This window comes from Rhinolophus sinicus, linkage group LG02 (assembly GCF_036562045.2).
Source record: "Rhinolophus sinicus isolate RSC01 linkage group LG02, ASM3656204v1, whole genome shotgun sequence".
Classification (NCBI taxonomy): Eukaryota; Metazoa; Chordata; class Mammalia; order Chiroptera; family Rhinolophidae; genus Rhinolophus; species Rhinolophus sinicus.
Window position 1 is genome coordinate 169,187,144 of NC_133752.1, and position 22,692 is coordinate 169,209,835.

Sequence of the window (22,692 nt, forward strand, 5' to 3'; positions counted from 1 at the left end):
TTGTTGGTGGATAGGGGGGAAGATTATCTTGTCTGTCTTATGACATCTGCAACTTTGGGCAAATATACAGTTATTTTTGCTGTATCATTTTATTAACTTTAAATGATTTAGTCTCTGTTACATTCTATGAGTATAAACTGAGAAATGAGTAGATGGAATTGAAGAACTCCATTCAAGTCAGCGATGTATTCAATTGCTGAAGAAGTGGTGATCCATGTGACATAATAAAGTTCAGCTTGGCTCATCTAGTTTTATTTTTACACTTTCTACGTTATTAGGCTATGAAAGAATTAGTTCACTTATGTGAGAAAATGGAGAGTAAAACTCAAGTAATAATGATCTCAGAGTAGTAATGATAAAAGATTCTTTTAAGAACTAGAGCTTTAGGAAGAGCTCAGGGGTGGGACACTTGGCATGGAAGCAAGAACCCTATTATAATAATCAAAATAATTGGGTAGTATGACAATAAAGTCATTGTGAAGTTCAACTTGCAAGTTAAATTAACTAAGGGGTGCCTCCATTCTTAGCTGCTAAAATCTCAAGTCATAATTGGCTGGGGTACTGGGCCTAGTGGTAGGATCTCAGGAACTGGAAAGGCAGGCAGTGACAGTGTTTCTTTTGTGATAATGGGTTTAAATTGTAGCTCTGCCTGAATTTAAAAAAAAAAAAAAATGACTACATGGTTCTAGGTCCTCTTCTAGTTCTATGATTTTTAAAATCTATTTGTTTATGCAGATATATCTGCTATAATTTATAGCAGTTAATTTAATGAAATTCTAAGTGACAATGACCACACGTGAAAAAGATTATAAGATAAGATGTCTTAGGAATTATTTCTTCAATTTATCATGATTATAATTACGTTCAACTTTTACCACTGATGTTTTTTGGTAATAATTTGGGTGGATCATTGACATTATATTCATTAGAGATGTGTATAAATTATATTTCCATATTAATGTCTTGACTTTTATAAAGGAAAAGAAAGCTTGAAGTATCTTCAAAGTTTGCATGTATGATCATCTTTGACTGTTGATATACTTCACTCAAAAGACTTTTAGAAAATAAAGGCAGGTTTATAATATATTTAGAATTTTCAGAATTCCTTTAAGCATTTTCAACTTTGTAAATTTTGTGTTAATAGGCCATAATACCGTGTTTCCCTGAAAATAAGACCTAGCTGGACCATCAGCTCTAATGTGTCTTTTGGAGCAAAAATTAGTATAAAACCTGGTCTTATTTTACTATAAGACGGTGTCTTAATATAATATAATATAATATAATATAATATAATATAATATAATATAATATAATATAATATAATACAATATAATAGTAGGTCTTATAGTAAAGGTCTTACAATAATAGGTCTTAGAGTAAAATAAGACCAGGTCTTATATTTTGTGATATAACGTGTCTTATATTAATTTTTGCTCCAAAAGATGCATTAGAGCTAATTGTCCAGCTAGGTCTTATTTTCAGGAAAACACAGTAGTATTTTTTGAATGAGTAGGGTTTTCCCTTATTATCTTGTCAAAAAGAGAAAAAAATAGGAGTTAGTTATTAATGTAACTCACCTTTAAAGACACACAAAAGAATATCACAGTTAACATTTGGGTTGTCAACATTATGCTTTAGGTAAATTATTTTGGCTTAGCATTTTTGAAAATAACTCTGTTTTAAAAGGAAGGATGATGATGTATAGTTCTTTGGATTTTAAAATTTATAGTCTAAAATGAGTGCTGTGGAAAGTTTGGTGGCATATTACCAGTGAATGTATGAGATAAATAATGTAAGTCAACTGACTTTCTAATCTCTACTGACCTTGGCCTTTTCCTGTGGATAGACATCTATAAATGATCATTTGCATATCCAGGCCCTCCTGCAGCCAAATATTGTCCATCACTTGAATAATCTGCAGAACAAGCATATCCTGACGAAGATCATCTCCGGCCTGTAAAAAAAAAAAATATATATATATATAGACTCTGGGGTTCTCTTTGAATTTCATTAGAAGCTTTCAAATATGGTAAACATCATTTTTTTCCTTGAATAAATTTTCAGCCTGACTTAGGGTGGTTTCAATTGTTTTATTAGCACTAAAAGTACCTTGTGTTTCTGATAGAAGATCAAAGAAAATGAGAAGTTTCCTTTAAGTGATTACAGAAGCTTCACCATCAAATTAGAAGCTGCTTGAAATGTTGTTCCCTGATAATAATCTTTCAATGTATTATCCATATGTAATGTCTTAGACTCAAAGTCTAGTGAAGAGAGGCTGGATGAATGGTTATTCAAATTTCAAACTCAGCCAAGAGAAAGCTAAATGAAACATTATTTGGTATGCCATAAATGTATGCACTGATGTACAGTTAGAATACCAAGAACTTCTTGACTCTGAGGATAAATAGTACACATATGATTCATCAGACTTTGAATCATTGACTTCTCTTATTATGAAAGTAGTTATAAAGTTTTCAGAGTGAATTACCTTTAATAAAAATAAATGATAAAGGGGTGATTATTTTAGCATAATGAAGGAAATGGAATATATCCAAAGCAGAAGGATAGTTCTATGCTTTTAAACTAATAAGAGGTTTGGTTTCAAAAATGCTTTCTAAATCACATGCATAAAATTATACCAAGATGAGATTCTGTATTTTTTTTATTTTTAATTTTACCAAAAATGCAGTGTCTTGGGATCACTAATGCTTGAGGCTACACAGGTCAAAGCAAATGTATGGGTTTGCTAATTATCCTCAAAAATAGTCAGAACCCACCAAATAAATCATGTTGAGATCTGTTGTCTGGTTTGACTGAACAATTAAGTTATTGAATTATTCTTAATTAATAATTAAGAATTAAGATTAGGAAATCCTTACTTTTTACTTACTTTATTTGTTCTTTCTTTAGTCCCTCTTTCCCACCTGTCTATAACCTTTTACTCTATTTTCCCATGGGATTCATGATAAAGACTGATATGGCCTATATTTATAATTATTTAAAAGGAAGAAAACAACCCAAATTACCAAAATAAGCAAGTGCTTACAGATAAGAATTTTATGTTAAATTAATTTATATTGTTTGAGTTTCAAGTAAGTTTGATTCTTAATTTAGTATTTAGGCCAAAATAAAACTCTCCCCCTTGGGGCTCACTATACATTCCATTTTTTGGTGCTACTCAAAAGTGATCATATAATTTCATTTACTGAAACATGTTTTCTTAAGTTTTATATTGAAGTTTCCCTGGCTTTAAGCCAGTCATGTTTGATTTATTGCAAATCATAGTTTGGCATGTATTATAATTCTGTAAAAATGCAAAATCAAAAATAGCTGGAATCCTCTGTGCTATTGCCAGAGGAAAAGAGCTATAATAATTTTTTTTCCGTGAGTAATAAATCAATATTTCCACCCATGTAATCAATTTGATATTTTAGGAGTTACCGTACTTTAAAAATGATGCTGATGTTTTTGCCCATTGGATTAGCATTGATGAAAGTAATCTTCAATGGCAAAGCATTAGATGTGAAATATGAACATGCCTATAAGAAGAGAAGAGAAAAATGGTGAGCAAAATAAAGCAAAAAGAACACTTTCCCTGGAATCATGGCCTCTTGCAGAATTTGTTATTTGAGCAGCTATAACACATATGGATACAAAACTTTGGAGCAAAGAAACTTATTTTTTAAAAACAAAAACAAAATACTTTAGTTTACCAACCAAAGCCTTTACTTAGAAACTGAAAAGCCAGCTTTTTGGCAGGTGGTAAATCTTCAACTACATTTTTTTCTCACTGAACAGTGATGATATGTTGGTGATTTAAATAAACTAAGTAGTATATAGGTATTGTGCTTATGCTAGTTGGTTAATATCTAAAAGAAAACAAAGTCTATTAAAAATTATTTCCTTTTAATTATTTCTTCCCTGTAGCATACTTAAAGGAAACATGGATATAGAATTAAGAAAGCCCTGAATTACTTCAAATTTGGACTCTGAAACTTATTAGCAGTAAGACTGGGCAAGTTACTTAAATGTATGATACTGTCAAATGGGGCTCACAACCCCTACCTCACACATTTTGGTAATAGATATACGAGCTAATGGATATAAAATACTTTTTATAATGCCTAATCAAGTAGTTCAAAAAATTAATGCATTCTACTTCCCGTTTTGTTAATGAACATTTTCTTACCTTTACAGATTACAACATATATTTTCTCTTTGTGTTTCTTTCAGTTATATTTTGCATTTCCATTTTCAGCTTTACAATATTGAGTACTTTCCATTATACTTTATTTTTCTTTTATGTTCTTACAATTGTTTGAGTGTTAAAAGGCTGTGTTTCTGTAGGCTATTAGAGAGTTCATGTGGACTCAGTGAAGAGTACAATCAATATTAAAAAAAGGAAAAGAACTTGATACTTTCAGTTTATCAACTTAGTAAATTATGACCTCAATACATGTTGAAAGATCAGTTTGCATATCATTATTTCTGAGAAGTCTGAAATTGGTAGAAGCTGAAAGGAAAAGGATCTATTTCTTAACTTAAGCTATCAACATAAATCTCACCTAATCCCACAGCAAACAGAAATCCTTACTTACTGAATCAGTTTGAGTTTTATAGTAAATGGGTGAGGCTGCTTGTTAAATAATAAATAAGTCAGTTAGGGAATGTATCACCTTCTGTCATGGTATTGAATGAGGAAATCCTGTATTAGGCCAGCAATGAGTCTGGATCAGTAGATTTAAAACTCTATACTTATTCAATCTCTTGGGGGTCTTTTTGAGGCATCCCACATCTAGGGAAGAGACAAAGGGCAAAGGGAGGCTGATGGCAAGGCTTAGCCCCTCTTCTTAATTGCATTACTCACAGCTCTTTTGCTTTCATTGTATCATATTTTGGTTTTCATGTGCAGTATATTTTTTGAGAGTCATGCCAAAAATATTATATATTCAACAATTAGTATGCACAAACCATTACCTGTATGCTAACAAAAAGATCACATATTCTCAAAGAGCCTACAAAAAGTTGCTATGAACGTGTACACATAATACATTAAATTGAAAATAATTTGCAAGGCAATTTATCACAGTTGAATGATGAAGCATTTGAAGAAGAGAGTTCAGAGATGAGTGAGCTGGATTTGAAGATTCTGAGAGACATAGGTTAGCAAACAAGTAAAAGAAAAGGATTTTTAGGTAGGAAAAGGGATACAAGGAGAGATAAGGATTGGGAGGGCCATAAACAAGAGACAGGAAAGAATGAATCAGAGTCTTGGAGGATGATTTTATGTAAATGGTGAGATAGAAGAACTGAAATAGAGAAAGGAAGATATGACCTCTGTTCTTGAGAATTACACACTAATGAAATAAATTTAAAATAATTAAAAAAAACATATTAGCAAAGGAAATGTCTGGTGTTTACTTTCCCAGGAGAGGAGAAAAATTGCATTAAGTCAGTCAGATTCTCTCACCTGGTCAACAATCCCTCAGTGACCCAAAGGGAAACAGGAAATTGTCCACTGACAAAGGTGAAAATTCTTCTTATTAAGAAAGCTTAACTCAAACTTAACCCCTTTGCTCTCCATCTTGGAGAACCATGATTTAAGAAAGCCAGGCCTGAGTGCCTCTCCTCAGTGTAGTTCACTGATGATGACTAAAATAGAAGGCTGACTCTAAGCTTTCCCACACTCACTACATTCATGGGTCTTATATCCAATGTGAACTTTCTGATGCATGATAAACTGTGAACTGTCAATAATGACTTTCCACAGTCATCAAATTTATAAGGTTTCTCCCCAGATAGGTTCTCTGATGTACCATAAGATTGGTGCTATAACCAAATACCTTCCCATACTCATTACATTCATAGGATTTCTCACCAGTGTGAATTCTCTGATATATAATGAGGTGTGAGTCTTGATTGCACATTTATAGGGCTATTTGCTAGTGTGAAGTCTGTGACACAAAATAAGACATTTTCTCAGGCTGAGAGCCTTGCCTGACTGCATTCAAAAGGTTTTCCTTTGGTATGAATTTGTTCATAGTCAACAAGTTGAGACGTCTCATTGAAGGTTTTTTATACACTGGCTACATTTATGGGCTTGTTTCCCATTATGGAGGCTCTGATGACAAATAAGACATTTATTCTGACTGAAGGTCTTACTATGTTCGTTAAACTCATAAGGCTTCTTCCCTGCATGGATTCTCTGATAATTGACAAGGTTTCTATTGGAACAGAAAGCTTTCCCACACTCATTTCAACTATAAGATTTCTCACTTGTGAAGTGCCTGATGTTGGAAAAGGATTTTACTCTGAACAAGGCCTCACACACTTATTACATCAGGAAGGCTTTTCCCCAGTATGGGCTATCTGATGATCAATGAGTAGGGAACTCTGAGTGAAGGCTTTTTACACATTCATCACATGCATGAGGTTTCTCCCAATTGTGGAGTCTCTGGTATTTAATGAGATGGGAACAGGGATGACAAGTCTTCCCACACTCTGCATTCACAGAGCTTTTTCCCTCAGTGGATCTTCAAGTGAACCGTTGGCTGAAAGGTCTGTCTGAAGGTCTTACCATGTTTATTATTCTCATAGAGGCTCTTTCCAGTATGGATCCTCTACTGGCCAACAAGATGTGGGCTCTGGTTGGAACATTGCCACATTTATTGCACCTTCAGATGTAATGTATGTCCCTTCAGACTTCCTTGTTGTCAGTAGAACTGGAGGACAGACTGACATGTCCTGTAGATTAGAGCGACACCTACCACATCTGTCTTGTTCATTGCCGTATGCACAAGTGTGGTGACCCTGTGCCAGGCGCAGCTGGTCAGAGCAAATGGGGCAAAAACTGAGCTCTCCTTGGGGCACTTCCGAGTCTCAGGGAAAGTGCCAATGGCTGCAGGTTGCTGCAGGGAAGGAGGGAAGGAGTGTGGTCCTTGTCTCAGCACTAGAAGTGGTAACTCCTGGGCTGGTGACCCAGGAATCTGGCCAGCTCACCTGGACACTCACATCAGCCACAATTAGAACTACCCCAAACCCACAAACAAAAACTCATGTACTGTTAATTAAAAAAAAAAAAAAGTCTATTCCTTAAACAACAACAAACCAAGAAAGCAGAAATAAAAAACCCCAACATCTGTACTCAATGATCCATTTTGTTCTTTCTACTTTAAGTTACTACATCTATGAATGCTGAGTTTCCATATAGCATCAGCATTAATCAGTGAATACTGCTAATGATTAAAAAGCTACACATTTTTTAAAAAAGTAGTGATGATTTGGATTTTAGATCAAATAGACATAGTTTGTGGAATTCATGCCTTTGATATTTTTCAAAATATGTTTATGTAGCATATGAGAAAAGTTTGTAGGGTGTCTTTGTGGCAGCAAATTTGTAAAGGTGATAGTATCATGTTTTTAGAAAAACTTTTTGTGTTCATAGTAATAATGGTCTAATTTTTCTTCTAATTGTTGGATTTGTTTTGTTGATTGTCTTATAACTTCAGTTAAGTAACATTTATTATGCATGTGTGATAGTTTAACCTCTTTACTTCTAAATCTCTCTTATCAATCCTTGTCTCTGTTAGTGTCTTCTACTCTTGGGCTTTTGAGAAGGTGAAAAATAAAGCTCATGGAGAACAGAGAAGAAAGGATGGTTCCATGTCAGAGAAGGGTGGCTGACAGAGGCAAATGAAGAGAAGGGGTTTGTAAGATGACAACACTAGGAATGGCTTTCCAGGCATGAGTAGAATCACAAAATGTATTATATGGCACACTAACATATGAGCATCAATGAATTTTAAATTGAATTGAAATGGAGATGTTATAGCTAATGATATATTAGTGTACTAGGCATGGGCATACACGTAATCTAAATAAGCATGAAATTAAACTTAGCCTGTTTGGGGTCAGCAAATCAACCATTTTGAATAAATTGAGAAATCAATTCAGTGAAAAGCATCTTTATTGTTTTTTTTCACTGAACTGATGTTTCTAAGCCAACAAGTCAACTGGCGAGAGGGGTCACACAGTACATCAGATGGAGCACATGATTTGAATGGAATTCAATTATTTTTCTTAAAGTAATTACATAAAATGTATAAATTGTTTGTGCCATTTCATAAACATGCAGTGGACTAAACAATGCAAAACAAAATAACTCAACTTATCTACTGAATAAATTGACTTACATCATGATCAATCCCCTTTATACATAGAGCAGGGTTCAGAGGGAGGTGACAGGTATTTACATACTGAAAGAATTCTTCTAGTCTTCCAATCTCTTTCTTCAATACTTCCTGTGGAAAATCATAAGAAAAAGCATTTAGAAAGTGTAAAGAACTTAAATTTTCCTTCAAGTTGTAATATGATTAAATAAACTCTTTAATTCAAGGGTTGCACACTTGGATGCTTTAGGGTCAGGTAGGTGATGTAGCCACATTTGAGGAGGCAGCAGGCTAAAAATAGCAGAGAGTGCTGGGGAAAAAATGGAGAATTAATGAGTGCATGCTTTCTAAAAGACTTTAAATTCAATTTTTAAAAAATAGCAACAAAATCAAAGCACTATTCTGTTGAAACAAAACACTATGGGTTAGACTTGAGCTGTGGCTCAGCAACTTGAAATCCCTGCTTTAAGTAATTATTAATATGATCCATCTCTGATAATTTTCTGAATTCTTAGTTTGTAACTCTTAAGATTTACACTTAATAGTACATTTTAGAAAAAAGTTTACATATATTATGAGCAATAATGACAAAAAATGTTTATTGCAGACAATTGATAATGGTCAGAAACAGTAATACATATAGTTTACTAAATACCAACGAGTATATTTCTGATACTTGACTCACTCCCACAATCCTCTTTCATAGTACCTATTGAAGGTCTGAGACCACAAACAATGCCTTTATAATTGTGTATTCCCAATGAAAATAGGGGGAAAATCGATAGTAATTCAAAACAAAATAGTAATAATAATTCAAAATTAAGAAAGCTCCTTTTAGCCCAGTTTTGAAAACTCTTTAAGCCCAATTATGGAAATGAGGCTATCATAGTAATAATGCTTAATTACCTCTCAAGAGTTTCTTAGCTTTTCTTCCTGGCTCACTGGTACATAATAGCATTTGCTGCTCCCAGAATCCAGAAGATCAAGGTGGAGAAGTGAGGAAAATCCCACAACGGCATTCTTTCTGTCTGTCCTCCTTTGCCTCATCTATGCTTGCATTTGCCTCAAAAATATTATGGAGGAGCATCTCTGCTCTCTTCATTAAATTAAAATCTCTTTATTTCATATAGTTAGGTTTAATTAGTGCTTTTTTTAAAAAAATAAGCAAACAGTAACTTAAATGGTGAAAAATTATAACTGCTTCCCCCACCTCTTTTGTTTTCCTATTTTTATGTGAAGAGCTTTTATCACAAAAGCAGCCAGTCAAGGTGAAAAAAAATACTTTTACTTGGGAGAATAATGTCAATATCACTCTGGAACATGATGCAAATGGTCAGAAAAGGCACCAGAATTATTTCACTGTAGTATGCATCTTAAATATGTGAGGGATTTAAAAACGTAAGAAATAGACCAAGCCTATACAAAAAGTTTGTAAATTTGAAACCAATTTATTTCACTTGCTTTCAACTTTTTGTCTATCTCTAGAAAATAATTAATGAGATAATAGTATTATGGAGAAATCATATAATTTTTTTTTTTGCATTGTCCATCATGTTATGTGCCTTAGGCTCTTCTGTATAATCAGAGTTTATATGTCTCCCATTTAAAAACAAATTTTATGAATATGCTTTTTCTTTTCCATTATATCCTAGGTAAGACAATAGCTAGCTTCTGGAATTTTTACCAAATGAAGTGACTTCCAGCAAGAAAAATCTTGTGCTGGGAAAAAATTCTGGGACACTGCCTGTTACTATTTTCACATCATTTTGTTGAAAACTCTTGTTGATTTTAAAATAGTGGGTGAAGAGAAACTCTAAGCTCCCTTGAGGACAAGATTCATGTTTTAGTCATCTTTCCATCCTTAACTCCTAGTCTGTAGTAAGTACTTAATTGTTATTGAATGATGTTCTTACTACAATGAATGGATGCCCAATATCTCCCTGCATCTAGAATGTTGAGCCCATTTAGTGATTAGGGAACCTACTTAATGATCCATAATGAAGGGAACTAGAGATGCAGATAAATAAGAAGAGCAAGTGTTCTTCCAACAGACCACCAAAAAGAATAGCGAAGTCCATTATTATAATCATTGATGAAAGAGGCATCATACTTTGTCATCCATGGATCTTATTGTAAGAGTATTACTAGCCACACCACTATTGAATAGTTTCATTTAATTCATTCTACTTGTTTTGGCAAAAAGTCTTTAAAAATGGGATCTTGATGAGTGCATTGTTGGAAAAGCCCAGACCTAAATTTTGTACCTTGGACAAACGTGCCCTAAAAAGTCTCCTTATGTACTTCTATGAGTCTGACTTGTGCTGCTATTTTAAGGAAATTATTTCTTCTGGTCATTTTAAATTCCAACTGCCTTTAAGTTGGCCTCTTGTCAGGTATTCTCTGCATGCTACATGGCTATTTAGTGTCCTAGTGAGCGACAACAACTTTGTCCTAGTGATAGGCAATAACTTTAGGATAGTAAAATGAAAAAAACAAAACAAAAAAACACAAAAAACCTTGATGAAAGTAATTGATTTAAGTGTCTTATAAGGAATTTTCTTTCTAAGCTATGAAATTAAAACAACCAAAGATTTAAAAAAAAAACAAAAACAGAAACAACCACTTCACTACATGAAGATTGATTTCTCAACAAACCTGTCTTTGAGGGTCACTGGCAGATTTGACTTTTTCCCCAATGTCTCCCAGAATTTTGATAAGTTTCATCTCCTTCGAAAACTCATCACTCAAGGCTTTTCCTGCACAGAATTCGAGAGCAGCCAACAGCTTCTGATACCAGCTTTTAAAATAAGCTTCATTCTGTGCATCCTTTAGCAACCTGAAGGAAACAGAGAAAAATAATTCTTGTATCTAAAGCTGATTTTTTAACACCTCCAGCAGGAAAAATAAGTGCATTTTAGACTGTACTTGGTAGCTTTCGGCAGTTTAACAGCATAAAATGGAGGCAAATGTGTTTTATTTGTTGGCGGTCATCAAGTTCCATCTTGATAGCTAATAAGATTCCAAAAGTGAAGAATCAATAAGAGAACTGCCTTTTCTCATTTCAGTTCACAATGCACTTTTTCTTTCAGGCTTATTAATTATATAACAAATACTTACCTTAAGAATATATTTTTGACTTATTAAAATATGAAGAAAGAATTTTAGAAATAGTATTTATAAGTGACCACACTATATTGCAACTCAATCATCAGCCCCACCTTTTTCTGCTTTTTTTCAAAAGATGTTGCCCCCACCGTGTTGATACTTCTATATTGCTCTTTCTGCCAGCATTTCCCCTTGATGACCTATAGGAAGATATTGTAAAGGCAAGAGCATGTTTTTTGTTCTCAGGAAATTCTGGATGCAAGTCCTAGCCCTACAACTTACAAGTAACTTAGGCCAGTTACTTAGCAAGGCTGAGATTTTATTTCTTTCTCTGTAAAAGAAAGTAATAACTCTGACTCTACAGAGCTGTATAGAACATAGAATGAGCTAATGCGTTTCAAAGGACTTAGCACAATGTATGACTATGCAGTCAAAAAACATTAATTCATCTGTATGTCACAGCCTCCCCAAGCGAATTTCTGTCACTACCTGGCAGTCTACTCCTGTCACGAGCATGGGGTGGGGTGGGGGACATCGAAAATAAAAAATGTAAGAATACGTTGCTAGATGATGAAGCAGTGACAAATATTTAAATACTCTGTCTGCCATGTTACAATTTCTGTTGCCTTGAAACTAATTCCAATGTGCTTAAACTAATTCCAATATGCTTATACTTTACATTCTAATATGCTCCAAAATACTGAAATAGAATAAAAAAGACAAATTCCTTTGAATGTTAACTTTTTCTGACTGATTCTTTTAATCTTAGCTGGTCTCTAGTCTTTTCTTATGAAAAATAATTAGCATTCAAGGAACTAGAAGAAAATTATTGTGAGGATGGAATGCTGAAAATAAAAAGGATTTAATGAATAGCAGTCAGAAAATATATAGATGGACTTCATTCTGTATTGCTAATTTTGCCTCACTGCCCAATATGCATTGTTACAGAGCCTCTAACAAACACATTATTTTTAATTGTCCTAAGTTTTCTGTTCCTACACATTTAAGTTGAAAAAATTAATTCAATTAGTCTGCATTTTCTTTTTTAGTTGGAGGCTTTCCTCCTTGTCATTGTTATGAAGCCAAATAATCTTCTAGCACTTCTTTTACTTTCCCAAAAGAAATATAAACTTTGAGTGGAATGACAGTACTTATTTACTTCTGCAAAGCATTAAAAACACACTCATATACAAGCGCACACACACACACGGGGCTAAAGATGCATTTTCAATGTAAGAAGAACAGACAATAAACAGTTTTCCAGCCTACTCCTATGGTGAGATTTTGAAATGTCAGACACATAACAAGTGAATCATGTCATTATTTGGGAGCTTTAAGAAAATGAGTGTGAATTGGAAAGATGCAAATACAAGTATGCACATGTAAAACTTCAAACATTTTATGTAGAATTATGTACCTCTCAGATTCTCACAGTATTTTGAGGAGTTATGTAATATACTATTTTATAGTCTACTTGAGTTTCAGTGAGATAGGGAGTTGATAGGTAGAGTATTTCTATGTCCCATATCAATCCTTGCAACAATTGTTATATGTTTTGAATATTGAGTTTCTTGTTTTTTAAGTTAGTTTAAACCTGTTCTAGTACGTTAACTATAACTTAACCACCCGATGACTATCTACATGCTAAAAGGAAAAGTTATTCTGCACAGAAGTCAACTTTTTACTAAAGTATTTAAAAGAAAAATTATAAGATGTAATGTCACAGGATCTGCCAGAATTATATAATTTGTATTGACAATACTCAATTCTTATCCTATAAGAATTGTGTTTGCTTCTCGCAGGAGCAGCTCATTCAAAGAAGAAAATCTCAGTTTGATTCTTTGCTCAAAATGAAAAGAAAAGGGAGATTTACGGAGAGAATATGTGACTGTGTTGTAAAAAATGTAACGGTGAAGAAAACAGTGTATTTTGTTGTGATTCTTTTCCTTTTGGAATGTGTTTCCTGCACATCCCTGCAAGATGACATGTTCTCCTGGTGAGATCTGGTTCAAGTTCTGTGGCTTTTTACCCGACTTCATAAAGAGTCTGTTTCTACACATTGCAGAATTGAGATCATGAGAGTCATTTACCGGCACAGTCATTTACCAGCAAGAGATATTAACATGTCCATTAGTTTGAAACAACTGCCGAGAAAGTTAGGCCATACAGGTTTGAGTAGAGGGTCACTCAGTTCCGTGTCAGCGACCTTTACCATAGAAGTGATAAACCCCTCATGCCATAGCTTTCTCTCATTGCTTCTCTTTGTGAGATTGTAGAAAACAGCTGGCCACGATCCCTTGAGCATTACAGAAACCCTTTTCATAAGACATTGTCACCTGGAAGAAGCAGTATTGCTTATGAAAAGTTAAAAAAAAAAAAAAAAAAGGTTAAGGGGCTGAGAAGTCTTGAGTAAGACTTGGTGTTGAAAAATTGGGCTTTTAAGATGCAGGCAGTGTGACTGTTTACAAACTGTGACGTAAATCTCAAAATGCCAGAGACCTGTTTATCCTCATGTCTGAGATCCAGTTTGATATAGACTGTAAGTAATGACAACATTAGAATGAGGGTAAATGCATAAAGTCTAGCTGATTAAAGGTTTGACAATGTTAAGTATGAGACGCAGAAAGCAAGAATAGAAGGAAGCATAACCCACATGACTGAGCACATCTGTGATAGGACGTCATGCAGGATCTTGTATTTTCCTAAATTAAGGAGATCATGGTGGACTCACAGAGACATACGGTAGTCACAAACCTCTCAGCTCGCATGAAGTGGAGATTTCTCACAAATTAGAGCTTTTCTACATTTCTTACGTGCATAGCTGCTTCTGGTCCCATGGTGAGTGACTAGGCTAGAGCCACAGTAAAAGTACAGATAATCCTCATTTCATCAGTCTGCCAGCAGGACAGAACAGAGTAATCACACCACCCCGCTCGCCTTGCCTCATACCTTCCTTCAGAGTAGATCTTAATTTTAGTGCTCGACAGCACGATAGCCCATATCTTAGGGTCTGACTTAAATTTTCACCTACTTGTGTATTTCCAGTGAGAGAAGAGAGACAATAACATCCAGGAGCAGAAGAAAACTGAGCTACTCAAAAAGATGAGTTATTTCAGGTCACCCCAAGATCTCCCTTTCCCGTTTCCTCCTGTGTTTGTTGCTGCTTTATGTGAGGCAAGATGTGTGGCTCCGTAGATCAGTTTTTAGTGAACACAGGTGGATTCCAGAATATAACTTGTTCAAGTGTACTTATAACCCTGAGACATATAAAGGCTGAAATCCAATACCTGATATGGAATTATTAATTTTAAGATTCCAATAGTGTGTTAAGTAAAAAGCATATACTTATTTAGCCTTTACAACTTTGTTTTATTTCTCAGTGATTAAGAGGCTGATTTAATACTTTTCTAAATTTGATACATTTTATGGTTTTTGCAGAGATAACTTTCCTGTGTTCATTCTTAGAATATTGATTTGGTCTTTCAGAAATATAGCACTGAACTTCTGTTGAATTTGTAACTCAGGGGCATTATATGGGCAAAGCCTGCAGAAATGTAATTTACAATCAATAGTTATTTTGCAATATGTTTGTCAATAAACCATTTTGTAACAACTTTAATATGAAACTATTAAAACACAATTAATTCAGAAAATAATGAAATCCATATTCTAGATTGTACAAAATTTTAGAACACAAATATATGAAAGGAGCCTATAAGGTATGTAACTGACTTAATTTTTATCCCCATACCATAATTTATATATCTAATATTTATTTATTATTATGTATTTATTACCACCTTGAAAGTAGTCTCTTTGGAATGTTATATTATGTTCATACTTAAGATTGTGCTCAGACTATGCAGGAGATTTGATTATTGTCCCAATTCTATGCTTTCTTCCCTGAAGAAGATTATACATCTGTATTCTTTGCTGGATGACTACCAGTGCCTTCCCATAGGCAGAGTCTAATTCTCCATTCCTCGTCAGGGTTGGCCACGTGACTCGCTTTGGCCAATAGGATGTGACTGGATGAAATGTATCCGTGTCTGTGCAGGTGCTTTCAAGGTGCTATCATGGATTGGTTTGGCCTCTCATTCTTCTTCTTTCTGCCATTAGAGCAGCATGTTGCAGCTGGGGGCTATTCCCTGAGTCCTGGGATCAGAAGACAATGTGGAGCAGAGCTGAGCATGGCTGTATGGAGTCCAGTGGAGCCAAGCAAGTTTGCAGCCCACGTACTGCATGACTGAAAGATAAATCTCTGTTGTTGTACGCCACTGAAACTTTCGGGCTATTTGTTGCTATGACAGAAACTTATAAATATGCCAGATTTCATATTCTTTCTTTTTTTTTCTTTGTTTTTGTTTTCATTTGTTTGTTTGTATTGCCTTTAGAATATGGAGCATATTCTTTAAACATCCCCAGTGTTAGCCCTGAGGATATTTGGGGGCAAATTTAATTACTGAAAATAAACAAAAGTCATCTGGAGCCAAGTCTGGTGAATTAGATGAGTGATAAATCTGAGTATACTATTTCAGATACAAAACAAAACTATAAAAGTAATAAAAATAGCTTTCTTTTATGGATCATAAAAAGCCCCAAAGGGTAGTTCAAAATGATTTGATCTAGCTCATTTTGGAAATGTATATTCTGTTATACTGCTCACATTTTATTGTTATTTTATTACTAGAAACATACTTTTCAACTCATTTAAAAGTGTGAACAGGCCTATGTACCATCTGTTGTTTTGTCCAGTCAAGTATTTGAGTATCTAATAGAGATTCTTTCTTAGTAAAACTGCAGTAGGGCAAAGGCAAGATATTTTAGAGCTCACACAACACAGGACTAGACCAAGGACCTGATGGATGAGGGCAGCGAGGGAGGAAGTACATGTAGCTGCTCTGGGAAACTAAGAGCTCTGCTCCAATGATAACAGCAAGAAGACTGAAGTGACTGAATAGGGAGGGGCTTTGGATGAGAAAACATCTCCATCAGTATGTTGAGTGGAAGTTCCCTTTTGTCCTGGAATTGGTTACCAAGACTTAAGATTAAAGAAAAGAGAAAGCAGGTATCCTATATTTTAAGAATGGACAGAGAAACAACTAGAGATCAGACAACTCTTTTAGGATTATTGGCAGATGACATAACTGGCAATGATACACCAAGCATTATCTCCTCTGCTGGACCTTATTATATATTTGCTGATAGGGTTAAAAGAAAGGGTGTTTGAAAGTTGTGAGTCATCAGCCTAGTGAGGAATAGAGTGGTTCCACTACGCTCACTTCTCCCTGCAGTGTCCAATGAGGAGGGAAGCTCAAAGAGAGCCATTGATTGGAGTGTGTACCAGAATGGGAGACTGTTGCCTTCTCTGAAAGAGAGTTTGTTGATTTTCCCTGGGCTTATGTGAACAGGAAGACAATGAAACAGCAGGATGGAAAGAAGTGATAGCAAAGGAACTATCTGCATTCCTGAATCCCAACTATTTGGCAAAGAAAGGATGTGCAAGTATCTCAAGGTTTAAATAAACACCTGGAAGATAATTGTACATGACCCACTCCTTGTGTAGGAAGAGGTTGAGCCAAATTCAGATCACCTGGTGGGAAGGTCCTACATAGCTGGCCAAAGAACTCACCCACATTGAGTCAGCCACCTTTGACAGTGGGCCTTGGTGGGAAATCAGAGACCATGGACAAGGAATTGCAATCACTTGCCACATCAAATATGAGGGTTACTTTTCTCTCTGTTCTCCCTACTCCAACAAGAAATTAGAACCAGGAAAGAGAAGAGAAGAGTAAAACAGCAGAGATATGGTCACCAGGATAATGTAAATTCTGGCTTGTTGCCAGTGCTGAGCCTGGAGTGACTAAACAGAAGTCTCAGAGCACACCAAGGCCAGTCATCACCTGCCTGGGGCCTGCAGACTCCAATAGTTTTCCAAGAAAAAGTGCAACATGGACAGGGCTGGCTGCTCACAGAGAAAATGCCTCTGGTGTTGGAGGCCAGGTCCCAGTGAGTCAGAAGGGTGAAGCGAACAGAGCTCACCAGACCAATCACGTTCAGATTTGGCCTGTGGGGGCAGGCTTAACACATTTAAGATGGCGGCCGCCTGCCGGCTCCACGGGAGGACCATTCACAGGGGAAATGGCGACTGTCCTCCAGCCTTCGCAGCAAAGCCACACATCTCAGTTTGCCTCCTTATTCCTCCAACACCTCCTGAGTACCGTCTCTCCGCTGGAGCCCAAGGTGAGTACCTGCGAATGAGTGAGTCTGTGCATGGGCCGTTTCAGAGGACGTCTGGGTTTCCTACAGCCTCCCGTCCCACCCTCATGGGGTGAAATAGCCCACCTGATTCTCATCCACCACAGGCAGGTGTGGGGCCTGTTCCATGTCTCCGCCCCTCCTACCCGTCTCTACGTGGCTTCTTTATTTCCTTAGTTATAAAACTTCTGTTCAGCTTGACTTCTCCAGGTTGATTGTTGTATAATTTAGTTGCAGTTTTAATGTGTTCATGGAAGGAAGCAGGCACAGTGTTTACCTTCTCCACCATCTTGGATCTACCCCTCCTATGGTTTATTTAAACAAGTGGTAGTACCAGCTGGGACTAGGAGAGTGAAGGGAAAGTCTGAATGGAAACCAACACCCTGATTGCATTTGGGAAACTAAGAATCCTGCTTAATTATGCACACACAACAGGTGTGCCTTGAGCGACCCATCTTAATTAGGCCTGTGCTTCCAACTAATTCCAGGCTGTGGGAAAAGAGCAATGGAGAGTCACTAACATCAGCATAGGAGCTGTAATAAAATAAATTCTGCTTGGCATATAATTAATGCTCAAATCCACACTCCTGGAATTTTAAATTAGTCCAATAGATGTCTGCATTTTCCCTTACTTACTCCTTGAAAATATGGTTCTGAACTGAGTTCCTAACTCAGCTTTTCTTTTTTCTTTTTTTTTCCCCTTGAGTACATATATAGTTACTTGAAAGGCAGTGTAAGCATCTCTTTCATGAAGTTTCCTTAACAAAATTTCTTTTAACACAAGGCAATTCCTTTGTTATGTGAATGTTTCATAAGAATAGCAACCTAATAATAAAAATCCTCTTTACCCCTCAGCCTTTTGTTCTTTCACAGCCCTCTGGTGAAAGCTGGATAATCATCATATTGTGCAGTGAACAATTCATGTGTTTGAACACAGCCAGCAGGGCAAACTTATAGGTGTAAGGCAAAGCTGACTTTGAAATACTTTGTTTCCCTGAAACATCAGTTTCAAATCACAGCTGGGGTGGCTGCTTCACCCTTCAGTCTTCAGAGTCACAAATAGCATGGTTTATTCTGTGAGGATATTAAAGGTTCCCTGGGATATCATCCATAAGATTTGGCCCTGCGTTTGATGTCCTGAGAAAATTTCTGACATTCTTGTTCATCATCATGAAATAGCATGTCTCCTGATGTTGGCTAGTTCCATTAAATCCCATTCCTTTTGGGCATTCAGTAAAGATGTAATGGTGTTCTATGAGGCCTCTATAACCTACCTGGCTAAGTATCTGTTGGCTTATGTGATGATTTGTTGTTGCCGTTATTGAGGTTGTATGTGCCAGGAAGGGATAATTGTCCTGTCCACTATATCATACGAACATAGAGAGAATACTAGGCATATTCCATTGCCAATGCTGTCTGTATGACAGCACAAATAACTTAGTTGCAATCTTAGTCTGTCCATTTGTAAAATGATGCTAATAATATCTGTCCTATCATCAAATCTATGTTTCTGTTATGGACCAAATTGTATCCCGTCAAATTCATATATTGAAGCCCCAACCCTCAATGTGACTATTTGGAGATAGGCCTATCAGGAGGTAATTAACATTAAATGAAGCCATAAGGGTGTGGACCTAATCCAGTAGGATTGGTGTCCCTATTAGAAGAGGACGGGAAACCAGGAGAGTATGTGCATAGACAAAAGGCAGTGTGAGAACCCAGCCAGAAGGCAGGCTGTCTATACACTGGTAAGAGAAGCCTTACCAGAAACCAAGCCTGTCAGCACCTTGATCTTAAACGTCCAGCCTCCATTACTGTGAGAAATAAAACTGTATTATTTCAGCCACCCAGTTGATTATACTCAGTTATGGCAACCCTAGCAAACTAATATAGCTTCCAACCTAGAACTCCCCTTTTTTTTTTTTTTTTTGGTGACCCAGACCTATGTGTACTTCTGTTTACAAGATATCATTCTTGGATTTTCCAAAGACATTTTTACCTTAACATGACTAATTTCATCACCATTCCCTCCAATACTTGCTCCTTCACCTGAGTTATTTATTTCCATGAATAGAATCACCAGTCTTCCATTCACCCTAACTAAAAACAAGGTAACCATCCATGATTCTTTTTTCATTTTTATTCCCAACATCAAATTTATTAACATATCCTATTGTGCTTACCATCTAAATAGCTCTCAAATCTAATTTCTTCTCCCTGCCCCCACTGACAGAATTTAACTGAGGCCTTAATTGCTTGAAGGTATTCCTAGAATCTATTGATACTGATTTTCTTACACCTGCACTTTTAATTTTTTTCTTCCTCAAATTAGCCATCTGTACTTAGTCTAATGAAGTCCTGTTCTAGTGATGAAAAACCATATAGCCTTCAGAATAAAATATAAAATCTTTAGTGTGCCGTACAAGGCACTTCATGATTTAGCTCCTCCATGGCTTAAAATCTTGTCTCTTATTCCCATTCATGTTATTCCATTCTGAACATATTCCATACTTATAATAACTTGAATCTTCTCTGCTTTCTCACACTACAATGCTTTTGCATTGCCTCATCCTCTGTGGCTGAAATGATATTTCAATATGTCAACATCTGTGTATACTTTAATGTTCAATTTAATCAGCACATTTTCTAAAAAGGATTTTCTTAGATTTTTCCAGTTATGGGCAGGTGTGCAGTATCCTCTCAGTAAGGGTGAAGTACTTCCCTGTATTCATTATTTTTATAACACTTATTGTGTTTTTAAAATTTGTTTTAATTTTTTTACTACACTTTAAATTCATTTTTTTTTCAATTAAAGTTTGTTATGGTGACAGTGGTTAGTAAAGTTATATAGGTTTCAGGTGTACAATTCTGTAATACATCACCTATACATCACATTGTATGTTCATCACCCAGAGTCAGTTCTCCCTCCATCACCATATACTTGATCCCATTTACCCTCATCTACCACCCACCTCCCCTCTTACCCTCTGGTAGACTTCAAATGCTTTAAGGGCAGAACTAGGACTTTATAATCTTGTGGACTAACAAAGTTTCTCGTTCTGACAGAGGAAGTAGTCAATATTTGTTGAATTAATGAGTTGACTATAAAATGAACCCAGTCTTCATAAAATCGATTTCTTCTATATCTTTATTAAAACTTATTGTTAATAATTATGGAATTATACAATCCTATCAAATTATATTTTCACATGCTATTTCCTCTAATATCAAAAGATTGATAGTATACTTATATACATATATTTAAAGTATACTTATATACCTACACATTAATTATTGTATTTGAGAATTTTGAAACATTCTAAGAGGTTTCCAGATATGTTCCATCATATTGTAATTTGAGGACTCAGGTCATGGGAAAAAATATTGGAGGAATTTTTATTAAGCAAAAACAATTGCTCAATTAAATAAACTTAGTTAAAGATGATCAGATCAAAAGTTCATCATCAGTCAAGTTACATTAACTGAGTGTTAGGTAATTTGAAAAGAAGCTAGCCCACAAAGCACTTTTCTATCAGATAAGCCATGTCATTTCAAAATTGAAAATTCTTGCATCCCAGAGGGAAAAAAATTACAAACGTTAAGAAAAAAAGTGATGTGTGTTTGTGAGAGAGCATGTCTATGTGGGAGAATGAATCCATTTAGATAACTAATCAGAACATCTATTTCCAAAAAAAAAGAAAAAAAGCTTGTTGTAAGATGTTTAGATTGACTTACCAATAACGTTGGTGCCAAAAAAATCTGACCTTAAAATTTAGTCTTATTTAAGATGAAAGCAGTTTATAACAATAAGAAGATTATCTATCAAAATTTAAATAGTCTGTAACAATCCACCGGTGGTTTTTATCCCTACTGCTAGTTTTGGTTTTGATGCTCTTTAGAACAAAGTCTTTTTTACTTAAGATGACCAAATTATTTAGTCCTTCATGGGATTCTCCCTTCATAATTATCCTTTAAAAAAAGTTTCAGGAGTCTTACATTGAGACTCTTTGTCTCTGACATCATCAGTGGAGGTTGGATGATAGAGTTCAAACGGCAGATAACTGAAAGTGCTTTGGAATTAATTGGTTATTTTTTTTCTGACACATTAAAAAAAGACAAATAGTTTACTGTCCAAATTTCTTAGAAAATGACATTTACTGCAAATAAAAACCACAATGAGATATCACCTCACCCCAGTCAGAATGGCTACCATGAACAAGACAAATAGTAACAAGTGTTGGAGAGGCTGTGGAGAAAAAGGAACCCTCAGACACTGTTGGTGGGAATGCAGACTGGTGCAGCCGTTATGGAGGGCAGTGTGGAGGTTCCTCAAAAAATTACGAATAGAATTACCATATGACCCAGCAATCCCTCTCCTGGATATCTACCCAAAAAATCTGAAAACATTTATACATAAAGACACGTGTGCTCCAATGTTCATTGCAGCTTTGTTTACGGTGGCCAAGACATAGAAACAACCAAAATGTCCTTCGATAGATGAATAGATAAAGAAGTTGTGGTATATATACACAATGGACTACTGTTCGGCGGTAAGAAAAGATGATATAGGAACATTTGTGACAACATGGATGGATCTTGAGAGTATGATGCTAAGCGAAATAAGTCAGACAGAAAAAGCAGAGAACCATATGATTTCACTGATATGTGTATATAAACCAAAACCAGCTAAAGAACAAGACAAACAAATGAGAAACAAAAACTCATAGACACAGACAATAGTTTAGTGGTTACCACAGGGTAAGGGGGGTAGGGGGTGGGAGATGAGGGTAAGGGGGATCAAATATATGGTGATGGAAGGAGAACTGACTCTGGGTGGTGAACACACAATGGGATTTATAGATGATGTAGTACAGAATTGTACACCTGAAATCTATGTAATTTCACTAACAATTGTCACCCCAATAAATTTAAAAAAAAGAAAAGAAAAAGAAAATGACATTTACTCAGCCATAATTTGAAAATTATTAATTTGAATTATAAATTGAATATTTACATGCTCCATCTTTGTCCCTGTAAATACTGTTTTTCCCTAAAACGTATTTTGTGTATTTTGCTCTGTATTAATATTTCATGTTAGACAAATCCAGTAATGCTTAACTCCTTATTTTCTTAATTTCTGCTTTAATATCTTTCTGTTCCC

General features: G+C 35.4%; 1 protein-coding gene across 1 annotated transcript in view; it reads right to left on the bottom strand.

The window, feature by feature from the left end:
• PIK3C2G (phosphatidylinositol-4-phosphate 3-kinase catalytic subunit type 2 gamma) overlaps positions 1–22,692 on the bottom strand; it is a 276,245-nt gene that overhangs the window by 94,303 nt on the left and 159,250 nt on the right. The window contains exons 20-23 of the mRNA XM_019744695.2: positions 10,824–11,004; positions 8,193–8,300; positions 3,447–3,539; positions 1,825–1,954 (exon numbers count right to left, since the gene is read on the bottom strand). Of these exons, the coding sequence (XP_019600254.2) occupies positions 1,825–1,954; positions 3,447–3,539; positions 8,193–8,300; positions 10,824–11,004 (512 nt within the window). The remainder of the gene's footprint in view (positions 1–1,824; positions 1,955–3,446; positions 3,540–8,192; positions 8,301–10,823; positions 11,005–22,692) is intronic.